This window comes from Rhinopithecus roxellana, chromosome 15, assembly GCF_007565055.1.
Source record: "Rhinopithecus roxellana isolate Shanxi Qingling chromosome 15, ASM756505v1, whole genome shotgun sequence".
Classification (NCBI taxonomy): domain Eukaryota; kingdom Metazoa; phylum Chordata; class Mammalia; order Primates; family Cercopithecidae; genus Rhinopithecus; species Rhinopithecus roxellana.
In genome coordinates this window covers 75,833,674-75,848,747 of record NC_044563.1, presented here as the reverse complement: position 1 = coordinate 75,848,747, position 15,074 = coordinate 75,833,674, and the positions used below count along the sequence as shown (strand labels likewise).

The window sequence follows — 15,074 nt, the reverse complement described above, 5'->3', positions numbered from 1 at the left end:
AGAACTTCTGAATTCCACTCAAATGACTTTAAGGAAAAAGAACTGGGACATTTTGGGAGCCCTTCCAGGGAAAAGTCTTTGATATCTCATTGCAAACATTAAAAAGAAAAAATACTGACATTTACTCAGGATCTGCTCTCCTAGGACCATCACTGGTGGTAGAATAAGCCTAGTTTTAGGGATGGGAACTCTGGTACCCACAGACTGAAGTAGCTCATCCAAGATCATAGAGAGAGACAGCCCCAGAAGTCTATGTTGGGATAGATTTCTGATTCCCAAGTGCATTTCCAATGGTAATCCATAATTAAAGCCAGGTATAGCTTCCTAATGCATTGAGGTACTTCGGAAGGAGATGTAAGCATTCCTATTTCCACCAGCTACTTAAAACTGTGTTTGTCAGTGTGGGGATATGGCTATGAGAGATGAATAAGGGGAAGTTCAGGGAATAGGGAGGGAAGCTACAGAAGTTGGAATTAACATAGATACATATACAAATACATTAACAAATAAAACCTGAATGGAATTAGGAGATTGTTTTTTTCTGTGCTGAACTAACAAACTATTAATCCCTAAATCAGTTATCTCATTTAATTCTGTGACTCTGTAAATGCATATTTTTGGAAATGTACCCAAGAGTAATAAATGTGAGAGGGCAAGGCATCGGCTGGCTGAAAGGTCAAAACAATTACCATAGTTTTACTTCCTCAGACAATCATACCACCTAAACAACAGCCCCTTGGCCTTTTACAAGCTGTGGTTAGCTCATTAACGTTCATCCTATGGAATAAGGGAGAAGATAGAAATATTATGGCAAGGCTCAACCAATCTCATCCCGTACACAGCTATGTAAGCTGCACAAGGAAGTCCTCACTAGGGATGGCTGCTTTCTAGGTGCATTCTTATGGTCTCTTTCCTATCACGAATCTTTCTCTCATGTCTCTAAAAATTACATGGCATTCAAAACCTTTTCAGAGAGCCCCCTTGTTCACCCACCAGTGTGCACGGCATACTGTGAATTGGTAGTGCTTTCTGAGAAGCTAAGTCGCTTGCCAGAGAACGTAAAGTTAACAAGCCCAGAAACTCCAGCTGACCCTTGCAAGTTACACAGCTCTATTCTTGGACACGTTGGCGAAGAAAATGTTTAAGAGCAAAATGGTGTTGAGGTTTCCAGATACTGATAACTGGGTCGGGAAGGTAGTCATTAAAGAAAAGCAGAAATGCTTGTGAAGAATAAACAGGATGACCTTGAACTAGCACTGGGTGGTTCACGAGCTCCTGGGAACCCCCTTTTAGAGACAGAGGCCACATATTAGGCTAACTACAACTGCTAGGCATCAGGTGTGGGTTTATTGTTTGTGGTCGTGTAACACACACACACACACACACACACGTTGGTGAAGTTCAGTTTTTAAAAAAGATACAAAAAAAAAAAAATGAAAGAAGAAGGTTATGAGGTTATGACACTGGACACACAGAAAACAAAAGACCTGCTACCTCATAGTTCATACCCAGAAACAGCAGCACTTACTAGAGTTCCCAGTTAGGGGACCTCTAGCATTCTTACCCATGAACCATTCTGGGTGAGGCTAAATTTAAAGCCCCAAATTTGGACTGAAATGTAATATTTGCTTATGAGTTAATCTCTGATCTACAGAAAGGCTACATTTTTCATGCACTGCTGACTTTGGCCATTAATTAAGAAGAAGCAGAATGCTTGTTGGCCTGTGGAAGGATTTTGTTTTTCTTCTTTTTTCCTTCATGTAATTTACAAGCAAACAGAGAGGACATATTTTTCAGCACAGTGCACTAAGGATTTTACATGCTCAACTTCCATCAATAATAAAGACAGTGTTAAAAAACTTAACCCACTCTGCCTCTTCAGTCCCACTGAGTTTTAGTTAAATGCTTTTTTTATGTTCCTAATGAGCTGTTTATCAGTTGTCAATTATTCACATAAATTAGGAAGAACAAGCTAAGGATTTGTTATACCTGAAATTTATTTTAAAAACCACTTACTAAATCATAAAAAATACACCTTCAGTTTTGATAACTGATTTTCCCAATTTACTCTTTAAGTTCTGGAGAAATATCTACTATCTACTTATGGCTACAGCTGCCACAGTTACCGTAATAGCTGGCTGAAAAGGTAAGCATTAGTCTTGCTTGCATTATACAGAAAAATGTTCCCCTCTGTTGACACATGCAGTATTTATAGGCATATTATCTGACCATGGGCAGATGAGCTTTCCTCTCGCCCAGTCTAGGAATCAAATATTATAGAAGGTCTATGTGCCAAGATCTATCCCTGGGTGATGGAAACTTAAAAACAAATTCTGTTCCCCTTCCTTTGTCCTGAAAGAGAAACTTAAGCATTCTTAACAGGTGGAATAGAAACCCTGGGATTCCACTGGCACCTCTAGAACTAAGGGACATTAAATTTTCCATTGAAGAGCCTAACTACAATATGAATATGTCAAAATACCTAACAATCCAGATGGCTGACTGAATAGCCCAGAGCTCATCATTTATATTTTAATTATGTTCATAAATCAAATGTTATAACCCACCAAATCTTTTCTGAAACAGAACCAGCTTCCAAGATTTATTTTTAAGTAATGAGGTAAAGCCTAGTACATTTTCTGGGGGATCATTTTATGCCTCGGTTGGTGTCGTAAGGCACAAGGCCAAAAGCCAGATGATACTTTCTACCCAAGTGCAATAACTGCCCAGAAATGTATCACTCAGAATGGCTTAATGTCATTATAAAATGGAACTGCTATATAAAAATAAGAAAAATAGTTAGGTCTGTACACTTAAAGAACATTACAGTTAAAGACATGGCATCACCAACAGCCAATCAATTAGGTCGAGGGATCTGAGGTTTTCATAATACACTGTAAATTTTTTTAAACCCCATAAAAGACATTTAGCAAGACTGCTATAGCAGACAAAATTTGTTCATTAGTCAAAGTTGCACAGAGGGTTAAATACCAGGAGGCTTTAGGTCACACTATAGTAGCAACCAATTAAAAAAATAATATTAGAAAGACATTCTGATTTGATGAGACTTTCTTTAAATGTACTTTGCTCTCTCTATAAAGGGAAAAAACATATAAAAGGAAACTCTTAAAGAGGTTGGAATGGCTTGCTGGCAGATTACAATTGATTTCATGCCAGTCTGACCTTGCACCACATTCTGTGATCTTTTCAGAAGATGAAACTCAAGATTCTGTAATCTGTATTTCAGTTTCCTATGTAAATGAAAAGGCGCAGTCTCCTCTGTAGGTCCAAACACTAATATATCAGGTCTTTGCATTCCTTCTTTTAGTAAAAGGTACTTTGCAGTTTCTTCATGACTGGGATGTCACCCTTCCCGGGTAGCAGAGAGGAGCAGAGCTGAGTCAATGGAAAAGACATCCTCCTCCTGGCAGGAGACAAGCCAGTGGGAGACCTATTGTCCCGGAGATCCCATAACCTTCCCTGTCTTCCTGAGAATTTCTAAATCAGGAAACGCAGGTGTCATATTTTCTTTGATGTGCTCAATGCAACCAGGTCCAGGGACTTGAGTGCAAATCTGTTTCTGTAACTGCATTTGGGACACAGGCTCTTCTTCATGTTTCTTACTTAGATTTCACCCAATATTCTGAAACACCAGGGAGTATGGGATTTGATGTTTGTGGATCAAGTGCTAATTGTTTCAAGTCCTACCAGGGAGAACTCAAGGGCAGCATGAGCACAGATGATATCAGAATGTCTGGGTAGTGGGTCTGGGTCAGCCCCTGTACATTCAAGTGAGGAAGAATTGACTGAAGAGTCTTTGTCAATCATGGAGGATTACTGGAGTTTGGAGTAGAACGACAATGCAAAGATTAACCTGAGATTTGGTGAATGTTAGAGGCTGTCTGAGCTCAAAGCAAGAATCAACCCCTACCATATGGCTGTCTAAATTGTTGGGAGAGGATAGCTTTGCAACTAAAGAAGGACCATGTCTAGCAATGCCAGGTGACTGGGGACTGGTGAATGAACGGAGTCACGCAGAGCTCTCAGAGGAGGTAAAGAGAACATCTTGCAAAAGATTTGCTTTCTATTGTCATAATACATTCATGAATAATTTTCACTGCCATTTATTTTGTTTGTTTGCAAGGTGAAGAACCTCCTGCTGTCACATCTGTTGTTATGAATTGTAGTACTGAAACTGGGCTCTTGAAGAGGCCTGAACTATTGTGAGTGGGATGAGTCAAATCTGATGGGACTGACGTAAGACCAATACCACAGTAGAATGCAATCTTCTCTTGCTGCAACTTTCAGGTAGGTTTGTGGGTATTAGAATTACTGTTTACCCAGAAGAATCAAATTTGATTTCACGGTGTTGTGGCAGAAAGCTTTGTTCCCAGTGCTTTTTAAATGGGGGTACACACTCACAAAATATTCTTCAGTGTCTTGGAAGCAATTTTCATCATTTGTAAGCAAACACTGGGCAAGAAAATCCATATAGCAAGATTTTCTGTACAAGACTGTTCCCTCTGTAACAACAGAGGGTTTTTGTTTTGTTTTGTTTTGCTCTGTTTCTTGAAGTCTTGGTAACTAGAACAGTGCCAGGGACTGGCACACAGTAAGCATTCGAGACACAGTTACTGGATGAGTGAATGAAGGAATAAGTGAATGAGAAAGTGAAGAAATATTGGGGCATGGACTTCTCCTTCTACCTTTACTACTGATTAAAAAATACATACAATCAGATCACGAGTTCCTCTTAGTCCTCATCACAAAATATACTTGCGTTTTTCTTTTGGAAGGTCAATCCAGCTCCCCAAATCGGAGGTTCAGCCCAGGTGTTCTGCTTTACATATTTCCACCTCACTACACATTTATTTAGCACTTCTGGTGTGTGTCTAAGTGGTATCTTACAGGAAATCAGAAAGGATGTTGTTTGACTATTCCTTTTAGATTTTTAGAGGCCAGCTTCACAACTATTTAACCTTCCACAGAATCAAAATTTGACCTTGAGTTAAAAACCATTAAGTGAAGTATGTACATTAGAAGACTGGTTTCACTATGTAAGTATTCGATGTCCACAGCCACATAGACACATCTTTTACAAATACATTAAGGTCAGTGAGATGAGAGGAGGTGGTCCTTAGTAAAACAGGCCTCTTTCTGCAGGGTATGCATTCAAAGGCTTTACACTTAAGGGTTTTTCCAGTCTTGCTCAGGATGTATTTGCCCAACACTCACTCTTTGTATTTTGAATACTGGTTACTCAGCCTCTTGACACTTTTGGTACTGCAGATTGTATCACTATCAATCTATAGTCCTTATAATATCAGGAACTTGGAACCAACACTACTCTGTGTTAACACAAAGAAATAATAAGTTAAAAAATTAGCTTCAATTGGGGTTCTTCATTCCTTGATTATTTCTCATAAGGAATCATAAATACTAAAATAACTTCCCTGAAACTCAATTCACTGCTTTAAAAAAATAAATAAATAAAAGGGAGAGTGGGAGGAAGAGCATATTCTGTTAGAGCGAGAGCGAGAGCGAGAGCGAGAGCGAGAGCGAGAGCGAGAGCGAGAGCGAGACTGAGACTGAGACTGAGACTGGAGATCAGAGAGAAACAGGCCAAATCTGAAAACGCCAGCTATTATGCTTTGAAGAATACAACCTGGAAACAGAATTGATGAAGGAGAGGATTTGATATCGAAGCTGCTCTTGGAAGCTATGTGTTATCCTCCACTCCAAATAGGAAAGATTTTCTGATTTCCAGGTTTTCTTCTCTCCTTCACTGCAGGGCACTATCGATACCCAGAGAAACATTTATTTTGGCACAGATAAAGAACAGGTTTTGATCATCTCCTCAATGCCCAATTTTCCTCCAGTTGAGGGAATGAAAGAAAAAAAAATCTACTCTGGACCTTGGATGAACAGGGCTATGGATTTATAAAATACCTAGCTACACTCAGTCAATAAAACTCATTTTGAAAATGATGCCCACGTATACGATTAACTGTCAGATGATAATCAGAGCAGGCATGGCATTCAAACACCCATTTCTAGAGTCTTTGTTTTCATTCTTCCTTTCAAAACTCACCTCTGATTTTTTTTTCTTTTTTTCAAATATGCACAAACACAAAACCCTCACAAAATGAGGATTTTTGCCAAACATTTTAAAGAGCAAGGCTATGATAGGTGAAAGCAAAAGCCACACAGCAGTCATTCAAGAGCTTCATATTCACCCCAGTCCAGAGGAAGGCTTTCCTCCCTTGCGCAAAGCAATCTGAATTCCATACTGAGGGTCACAGCTTTTCTTTGAATTCCCAGCTTATGTCACTATGTGTTGCCACCTTGATGCTATTTAGACAGTTTTCCCTTAATGCTCAGACAGTGAACTGTTCCCGTTTAAACAGGTTTTTATTTGACAAGAGTACATTCCCTCAGATCTGAAGCTCTACTAACCGTGCTACAATTGTATCACGCTCTGCTATAATCAACCATGTTGTAAATTTGGGCAACACCACCTGTACAGACATTCGCAAGAAAAAAATGCACAGAAAGATTGTAGGGTCATGCAGCTCAGAACATTAAAAAGCAAAACTGTTCTCTGTTCTCTGCATAACATCTAAGGGAAGAGAGCTTTGAGCTCTTCCAGCTTGGGAGCATAATTATTTTCTGTTTTAAACATTTAACTGTGTGCTGCTGCTGTACCCTTGCTGAGTCTCAGAGTGAGAGCTAGAAAACTAAGAGCCCTACTGTATGTTCTTCATTCCCAGCAACGTTCCTATGAGAAAACCTTATTAATGAGCTTGCAAACGAGCACCCAACAGGGAAATGTCACAAACAAGAAGAGCGGCTAATGCCCCAGAAAATCAAATAACTGAACACTTGGCTGATTGTGGTGCCTTTCATATTTATAATAAAAACGGGGGGGCCTTTAATTCACTGATTCTGAAGGGGTCAACACCTTGCTGAACAAAACAACTCATTTATTTATGTTCAGAAATCTCCAGATGATAAATTACATTGATGTTAATCACTTCAATGCATACTACACAATTAATATCTGTACTCAACGAAAACTTAAGGATTATTAAAAGTATGACAGTATACACATCTGGCTGATTTTTCACATAATTGGGCACAACAGTTTCTTCTGGTATCACAAATAACGGTCCTAACAAACAAACACTGCAAAATCCTGGTTCAATTAATTAGGACTTAAATCCGCAAGACAAAAGCAATTCCAAGTTGTAGCTCAAGCTTTGTCTTCTACGCACTATGGTAGCACTCCATTTGAAGGAGAGAAGTGCAACACTTCCTTTCTTTTTATCCCTCCTCTCTTTTTTCCGTCATATTTAAAGTAAGATATTTAATGACATAAATGCAGGTTTTCATTATTTCATTTCCTTTTTAACAGTATTTTTTAAAAAATTACTTCCTGTAGAATTCAAATCCATGATCTGTCATTTAACCCTATTCATGTCCTGGTAAACATCCATTCCTCTTAGGTGGGGATAAAGAGAGGTTTCCATAAACCTTCATGGAGCAAAATCAGCCAGGCTTAAACAAGTGAGCATATTTAATACCAATGATATTAGATAAGATTTGCCCCCAAAGTAGCCTTATTTACTTGGAGCAGACTCTGAGGTCCATGAATGGGATCAATATTTCCTAGTGATAACCTATTGTTTCTCACTGAGAACATAAGAAATCTTTTTAGGTGGCAAAGGAAAGGACATTGAAAAAAATTAGTTGTACATTTATTTTAAAGTTTATTAGACACTATACATAACAAATGAAATGTATAATTTAATACATATTTTTACATAGGCCCTGGTTAGGTTAAAGCAATAAAGTGACTTAAAGAAAAATTCTAAATCAGGTAAAAATACAGATGACACATGAACATGGCAAATTTGTGCAAGTGGTCCTCAAATAACTGAATTTAGGAAAACCCTGAGGGGTGAATGGACTCCTTAGATTGTAAGTAGAATATGGTGAATATGTGATTGTATTCATCTTTTCCAGGTCCATAGCTATCAAAGGGTTTTTAAAGAGGCCAATGATCCCCAGAAGGTTAAGAACTGCTGACTTCAAGGGCATGAGTCAACATGAAAATACAGGTGCAATGTTACTCCTCATAGGCATCCAAAATAATTCAACCTCCCTGCAGACTGGCTACTGAATAAATTATTCTAGGAGTCTCATGTATTCAAGTTGATCTCTTCTTTCCTCATGGTCATCAAAATGTGGTGCTACTTGTCTGCAGAGAAAGGACGGCTGTGGGGGGCACTGGAGTTGAGCCATCAACAGCACTGGGCCATGACTGATCAGACTTCAGGGCCTAGTGACTGAGTGCTTCAGGCATTTGAGGAATGAAGCTTTTTGTTACTGCATAGCCGCTAGTGTTCAAGGAGAGTAAAGCTGGTAGGAAATGATGTAGAGAATTCCAATTGTGTTTGAAGAAGCTACAAAAGGAATTCCTGGCTGACTCTGTAAAGTTCTCAATAGTGCTCTAGGAGTGGAGGGCAGTGAATTTTCTTGAGCACAGAGAACCTTACTTAAGATTATCAAATCAGATGCAAAGTTCCATTCAGGTTAATATAATGCTTTGTAATTCTTAGCTTTCCTTTATATAAAAATGTTTTTTCCTTATGTATATTCCAAAAAGTGGAATAAAGGCTAAAATATTTGTATGATTTTCTTGGATAAAAAAACAGAGTCTCCCACAAAAAGGTGCCATATTAGAGTTTAAAATGATCAGCTGATGCATCCTTATTTTTGGATGGCATTAGAGTCACTTTCCCGCAATTAAAGGCTAGCAGTACTTTGTTAGATTGAAGCCAAATGGATTCAGACGTGGAACCTTATTCCTTTTTCTTAGAAGGACAAACCTCCAGAATCTACACATTATGGAAACCAAGGCTTACAAGGATCATTATCAAGTATTCCAAGGAGTAAGAGGTGTAATGCTTGAAATATTTCGCATTTGGGAGTGAGGGTAATTTGGTAGGTGGGTGGGACTATATTCTATTTAAAAGATATTCTGGGAAAATACTGAAAGAGTTTAGGGGTGGAAACTGGGTGAATATATACTCAGGACATACAAAGGAGCTAATGTATTATTAAAGCTAATGGGCCCCTACAAGGAGAGTTAATGGATATTAAGTTTGCTTAAATGAATTACATATTAACAAAATCACAAGAGATCTACTATCTGCTAATTTAGATAGTATCTGATCATTTCTGTTTTCCCATTATAGGGACATTATACCACAATAGTTTTGGTGATATGAAAATTATAAGCATGATGCCCATAATGAAGCTTTATAATGAAGCAGATGAAATGAATTAATGAGGAAACCCTGCATTATGTAATGTTAAATTGAGCCAAGTTCACAGAATTAAGAAAAGGTTGGAATGGGATGGCCTCTTAGAAGCAACTTTTTATAACTTTTCCTGCCTTCCCATTTTGCTCAGATCATTTAGATAAATAATAGGGCTTGTATGGAGTTGAATGGTGGCCCCCAAAGGTAAGTCCACATTCTAACCCTTGGAATCTGTGACTGTAGCTGAATTTGGAAAAAAAGGTCTTTACAGATGAAGTCAGCTTAAGGATCTCAAGATGAGGCCATTCTGGATTATCTGGGTGAGCCCTACATCCAATGACAAGTGTCCTCATAAAAACATACAGAGGAGAGACCCACAGAGGAGAGGAGAAGGTCATGTGAAAATGAAGGCAGAGAATGGAGTGGTGAAGCCACAAGTTAAGGAGCTCCTGGGACTCCCAGAGCTGGAAAAGTCAATGAATGATCCATCCCTAGATTCCTTTGAGGGGAGGGGGTGTGGTCCTGCCAAAACCTTGATTTTGGACTTCTGGCCTCCAGAGCTGTAAGGAAAGAAATTTCTGCTATTTTAAGCTACCAAGTTTGTGGCAATTTGTTATGGCAGCCCTAGGAAATTAATCCAATGATTCACAAAGGGTAAATAAAGCTTTTCCTTCATCAGACATCCAATCACTGCCATCCCAACCAAACTCTGGTAGCATTTCATTATGCATACTCAAAGATCACCTTGATTTTTCAGAAGCCAAATACAAAGTGAGAAGCTGGCTACTTAGCCACAACCTTGGCATAAGAATGGCTTTGTGCAGAAAAAGACTTTTTCAAACTCTCAAGTAGAAGGGTCCAGAGGAGAAGATGAGGAGACCATATTCAGTCTACAGGGCATGATAAGGAGAAAACCTCACTCACTACGATCTAGCTTTTATTGATAAAGCCATTGAGATTGTGGTAATGATCCCGAAGAGTAGACTTTTCAACTCAATGCTATAATTTAAGCTAAAATAGAGGAAGACATGCCATTTAAAACAAAATACTGACATAGAATGGGAATAAAATACCTGCTATAAAAACTTCGGTACTTATGATGGGATTGAAAAGGGGGGAAAATTGCCCTAGATTTTGCAGTTGGCATAGAAATGATGACAGTCTATATGCAAATAAATTAATTAAGTCATGTGTTAGAGCAGATTGAAATCATTTCAGTTTTACCTTTGGGTTCAATGTAGCATTTTCAAATCCTCGTTGGCACTTTGTAATACGGCAGTACAGTATTTCAATAAAATAATCCTTTATTTGTCTGCCAAAAATAAGAATTCTATGTATACTATATAAAATGAATGCATTGAATAAATGGCTTCTGAAGAGTTTCTATGGAATCGCAACTCTACACCCTCAGAATAAGATACTGGGGTACTCACACTGTACTTCTAGATACCGCTGGGTCTGCAGGTTTCCAGTGACCGCAGGGTGCTCCACCTGGCAGATCACTGGGACCCCATCGTCCTCCTTGTGAACTTTCAGCATCAGCTGACTGGTCACAGTGTACATGTCTGACCACTCTTCCACCTCCGATTTGCCTGGGGAACAGAAAATGTACCAAGACACCAGAGTTGGGTGAATTTCCATCAGTTTGTTTTTATGTCCTCTCCTCTGTCCTCTAACCCCAACATTGCTATTTTAACAAATATGATGGCAGTTACTTGGAATGAGAGTAATCTGTAAATAGTTACCTGATAAAATGTTTATTTCCTTAATTTCTGACTTTTCAACCTGGCAGCATAGTATTTAAGATATATTTCAAGTCCGAATAGCACACACTATTTTTACTGAAATATATTATGTATGGTTCTTCTATTTTAAAATCTCCTGGAAATAGGCAGCTGAAAGTTGAGCCATTTTGACATGTGGCTGCTCAAGGTATTCAGGAAGATAAAAAGAAAAATGTTTTTCACCCCTACAACCATCTGAACTTGAAATATCGACTAGGCTGTCATGCCATTCAGAAATTCTAGGATATTATCCAAATCCCCGAAGTAATTCAAAAAGCAGTAGAGTTACAAACAACCCCCTTTGCCTACTCTCATCATCAACAATTAAGAGAGAAAGTAACTAAATGGATTTACATAATTGAAATTGTAATTGAAATGTTTAAAATCTGAGACTTTTGGAAGACCACAAAAATGCAGTGGCAGTGGGCTAGAGCAAAGTAAGATACAGGGCTTGGGGCCAGATGGGAGACACGTCCAAGAACACCCAGAAAAGGAGGGAGGAGGCTTCCGGATGGAATGAATAGGCCAAGGCAGTCCCTTCCTGAACTCAGCACTCCCAGGAACATGCCACACCATTAACTTTCTTTTAATGTTTTGTACTTATCGGTACACATTTAATGGCTGAATTCACTTAGACAGAAAAGCAGAGAGGAAATGAGAAACTCCTTCCTTCCAAAACTATACCTAGGAAATAGGAGATTAAAACAGAACAAGCTTCTTGAAATTTAAGCTGTTATATATAGATTTATCTGCTTCCAGATATAGATTTCTATATCCTCTTTCTAAAAGGGCTGATTCTTTTCTTTCTCACGCTCTTTATTTATTTAACAAGTATATATACAGCACTTACTTTGGCCCAAGTATTAGCTAAATACTTTATAACTATTCACTCATTTCATCTTCATAAAAATTCCATAAAGTATGTAATATGATTATTCTTGTTTTAGAGGAAACTGAAGCATACCACTAGCATTTCTGTCAAACAATTAGAGGAATTCAGCCCCTAAGACCTTTGTGCAGAATACTACCTGCAGGGTAACTTTGAAAAGGAAGGAATCTGAATGCAGAAATACATGCAGAATTTAAGATAACTGGCAAAAAAATGGTCAAATAGGGTACAGGCTGTCTCCTTTATCTGATGCAACACCTGAGGTGGCAGGCATTTGTGGATCCAGGACCCAAACCCAGGATGGCCCAGTACAGAGGTAAAGATGATCAGAATGGGGCTAAAGGAGCTGCCTTGTACTGTCATCACAAAATCAAAGACTACACAAGAACAGGCTGGTGAACTGGGCAACTGAATCACAAATTTCACAAGACAGGTGGTCCCTGTAAATTCACAATTAAGATGAAATTGTTAGTCCACTTAGTGCAACCACTCTTGTAGGAAAGCATACAGTCAATACAGTTGATAGTGCAATAGATGTCAGAATGACTGGAATTTACCATAGGAAAGACTGTTCAACATTTTTTAAAATAAATACCCTAAAAATGTGGCGTTCTGATCTCCTCTAGGTCTCTGCAAAAGACAGGGCAAAAGCAATTAGAGTTGAAGGTACAGACAGAGACAGCCTGAGCTCAGGAGATAGCCCTCATGAAAATTTTTCCTAGCCTAAACAGTTCTAGTTTACAGTTTTAGTTCTTTCTGGGCATCTGAGTAGAGTGACAGCTATCACCATGAACCCTCAAACAGCAGAATGAGGACATGGATTAGAACAATAAAATGCTTTTATGCTTTGGCCTCAGACATATTTAGTAATTGATTATAAACCATATCTAAATGAATACTTTTGTTTCATGGGCATGTTTTGTATTTGTCCTTGATTTTCACAAAGGCATACCTGCTAGAATAAAGTAACTACTTCAGTGTGGGGCAATCTGCAGCTTACCTTTTAGCTCCGTGTTCCCTTTGAACCACCTGATGGTCGTGGCTGGCTTGCTGGCCATAGCAGTGCAGTTGACTTCAATCTCCTCACCTTCCACCGCAGTGTCTTTCTGGATATCGATCATCAGATTACGTGGTGGGACTACAAATTAAACATATGTGTTTTATAAACACAGAATGCATTTTTGCATTGTTGCTATCAAAAAGGAGAAAAATAGCAGACATTCCTGACGGGAATTTAAATCATTACAAGAAGGGAAAAAGAAATACAAAGTAATCATCAAATAAAGTGAGTTATGCAAAATCAGTTAATTTAGAATTTCTATCCTAAATTTATGTTATAAAATAACCAATGTGGCCGGGCATGATGGCTCACACTTATAATCCCAGAACTTTGGGAGGCCGAGGCGGGCAGATAACCTGAGGTCAGGAGTTTGGGAACAGCCTGACCAACATGGAGAAATCCCGTCGCTATTAAAAATATAAAATTAGCCGGGTATGGCAGCACATGCCTGTAATTCCAGCTACTTGGGAGGCTGAGGCAGGAGAATCGCTTGAACCCCGAAGGCAGAGGTTACAGTGAGCTGAGATTGTGCCGTTGCACTCCAGTCTGGGCAACAAAAGCGAAACTCCGTCTCAATAATAATAATAATAATAATAATAACCAATGTCTCACTCTTATCACTGAGCACATTATATCAATATAGATATTAGTCACCAGTCATTCACAAATTAACCAGAAAGTAGATATAAAAGAGGAGTATATACTATTGAAATGATCATCCTTACCAGAAACCCCCTGAAAGCAGTATTTCTCCTTGAACTCAACTCTTGAATTTCAATCTTCAAATGAAAGATTCCAAAGTCAACGGGGCAAAGAAAAAAATCTTTGAGTCCTTAAAAGAATCACTCACCATAAAATGCACAGAAAAACTGTGCCTCAAACCAGTTCCATGTAATTAAAATGATTCATAGAGATCCAGAATGTAATCATAACCTCTGATGGATAATGTAGTAATAAAATCCTTTGGATATGAAGATGCAGTAATATAAGAAATGCCAATTAGTTTGCAGCAATCTTCCATATTCTGAATTCCAGTGCTCCAGATTTTGGAACCCAAAGACGAAAGAGACTCTTAAGTGCTTATAAGTAGATTTACATATCAGAATTAAAACCACCCTTCTGTAAGCATATTAAATATATATGTGATAAAATGGTCAAAATAACGGATTGGGGAGTTAAAATACTGACTATCAAATCAAGAGTATGTAGTGTGATAGTGATGGGATAGTGACGACGATGATGATGATGACAAAATATGTTATCTTTTATGAAACTGAGTTGACAGTAAAACTTCATATGCAACCTTACCTCAGGACTGAGCCTGTGGAAATAAAATCAGTAAGAATACTGAATTCAGTACAGTGAATCTAAGAATATGTGTCCTGACCACCATGAATAAGCAAAGACTGTTCCGAGACTTATGATTAATAAGTTTCTCAACTCAGAAGAGAAACAAGAAATTAAATATGTATAAACATGCCATCCTGATGATCAAGTTGAATAATAAATTTCTGATACTGCTTCAATAAATTATGGGATTAAACCATGTATTTGGGATTTCCAACTGTTCTAGTCCACAATGTGAAAATTCTGCCCACAGGAAGACTTATCTGGAGCAGTTGAAAATTCCTGTAGAGAATGATAGAAAAGTAAAAGTAAAATGATTTGTTGCACATACTTCCTTAGCAAGATAGTGTTTGGTGCTGTTGGTGGTGGTGGGTGTAATGAGTAGACCCAAAAGATCCCTCTTCTTTGTTTCCTGTGTGCAAGGAAAACAACATATTTGCTCAAAGGGATGTGCTGCTAATATGATACGGCCCAAATGAGTAGTTAAACATGGCAAAGAACTACCCTAGTTTACATTTTAAGAAAAAATAAACAAAAAGATAATTTAACATCCAATTTAGAGTTTCACATCTGCTAGCATTTTATGAAACACAGAAAGGCTGTAACAAAAGAAATGGAATGACTTCAACTAGCTGTATCTTTCACATAGTTTATCCATGCCAGATGAT

General features: G+C 38.3%; 1 protein-coding gene across 3 annotated transcripts in view; it reads right to left on the bottom strand.

The window, feature by feature from the left end:
* CADM1 (cell adhesion molecule 1) overlaps positions 1–15,074 on the bottom strand; it is a 338,763-nt gene that overhangs the window by 49,335 nt on the left and 274,354 nt on the right. For all 3 annotated transcript variants that reach the window (XM_010371713.2, XM_010371712.2, XM_030917956.1), the window contains exons 4-5: positions 13,000–13,137; positions 10,760–10,918 (exon numbers count right to left, since the gene is read on the bottom strand). In XM_010371713.2, coding sequence (XP_010370015.2) covers positions 10,760–10,918; positions 13,000–13,137 — 297 coding nt within the window. The remainder of the gene's footprint in view (positions 1–10,759; positions 10,919–12,999; positions 13,138–15,074) is intronic.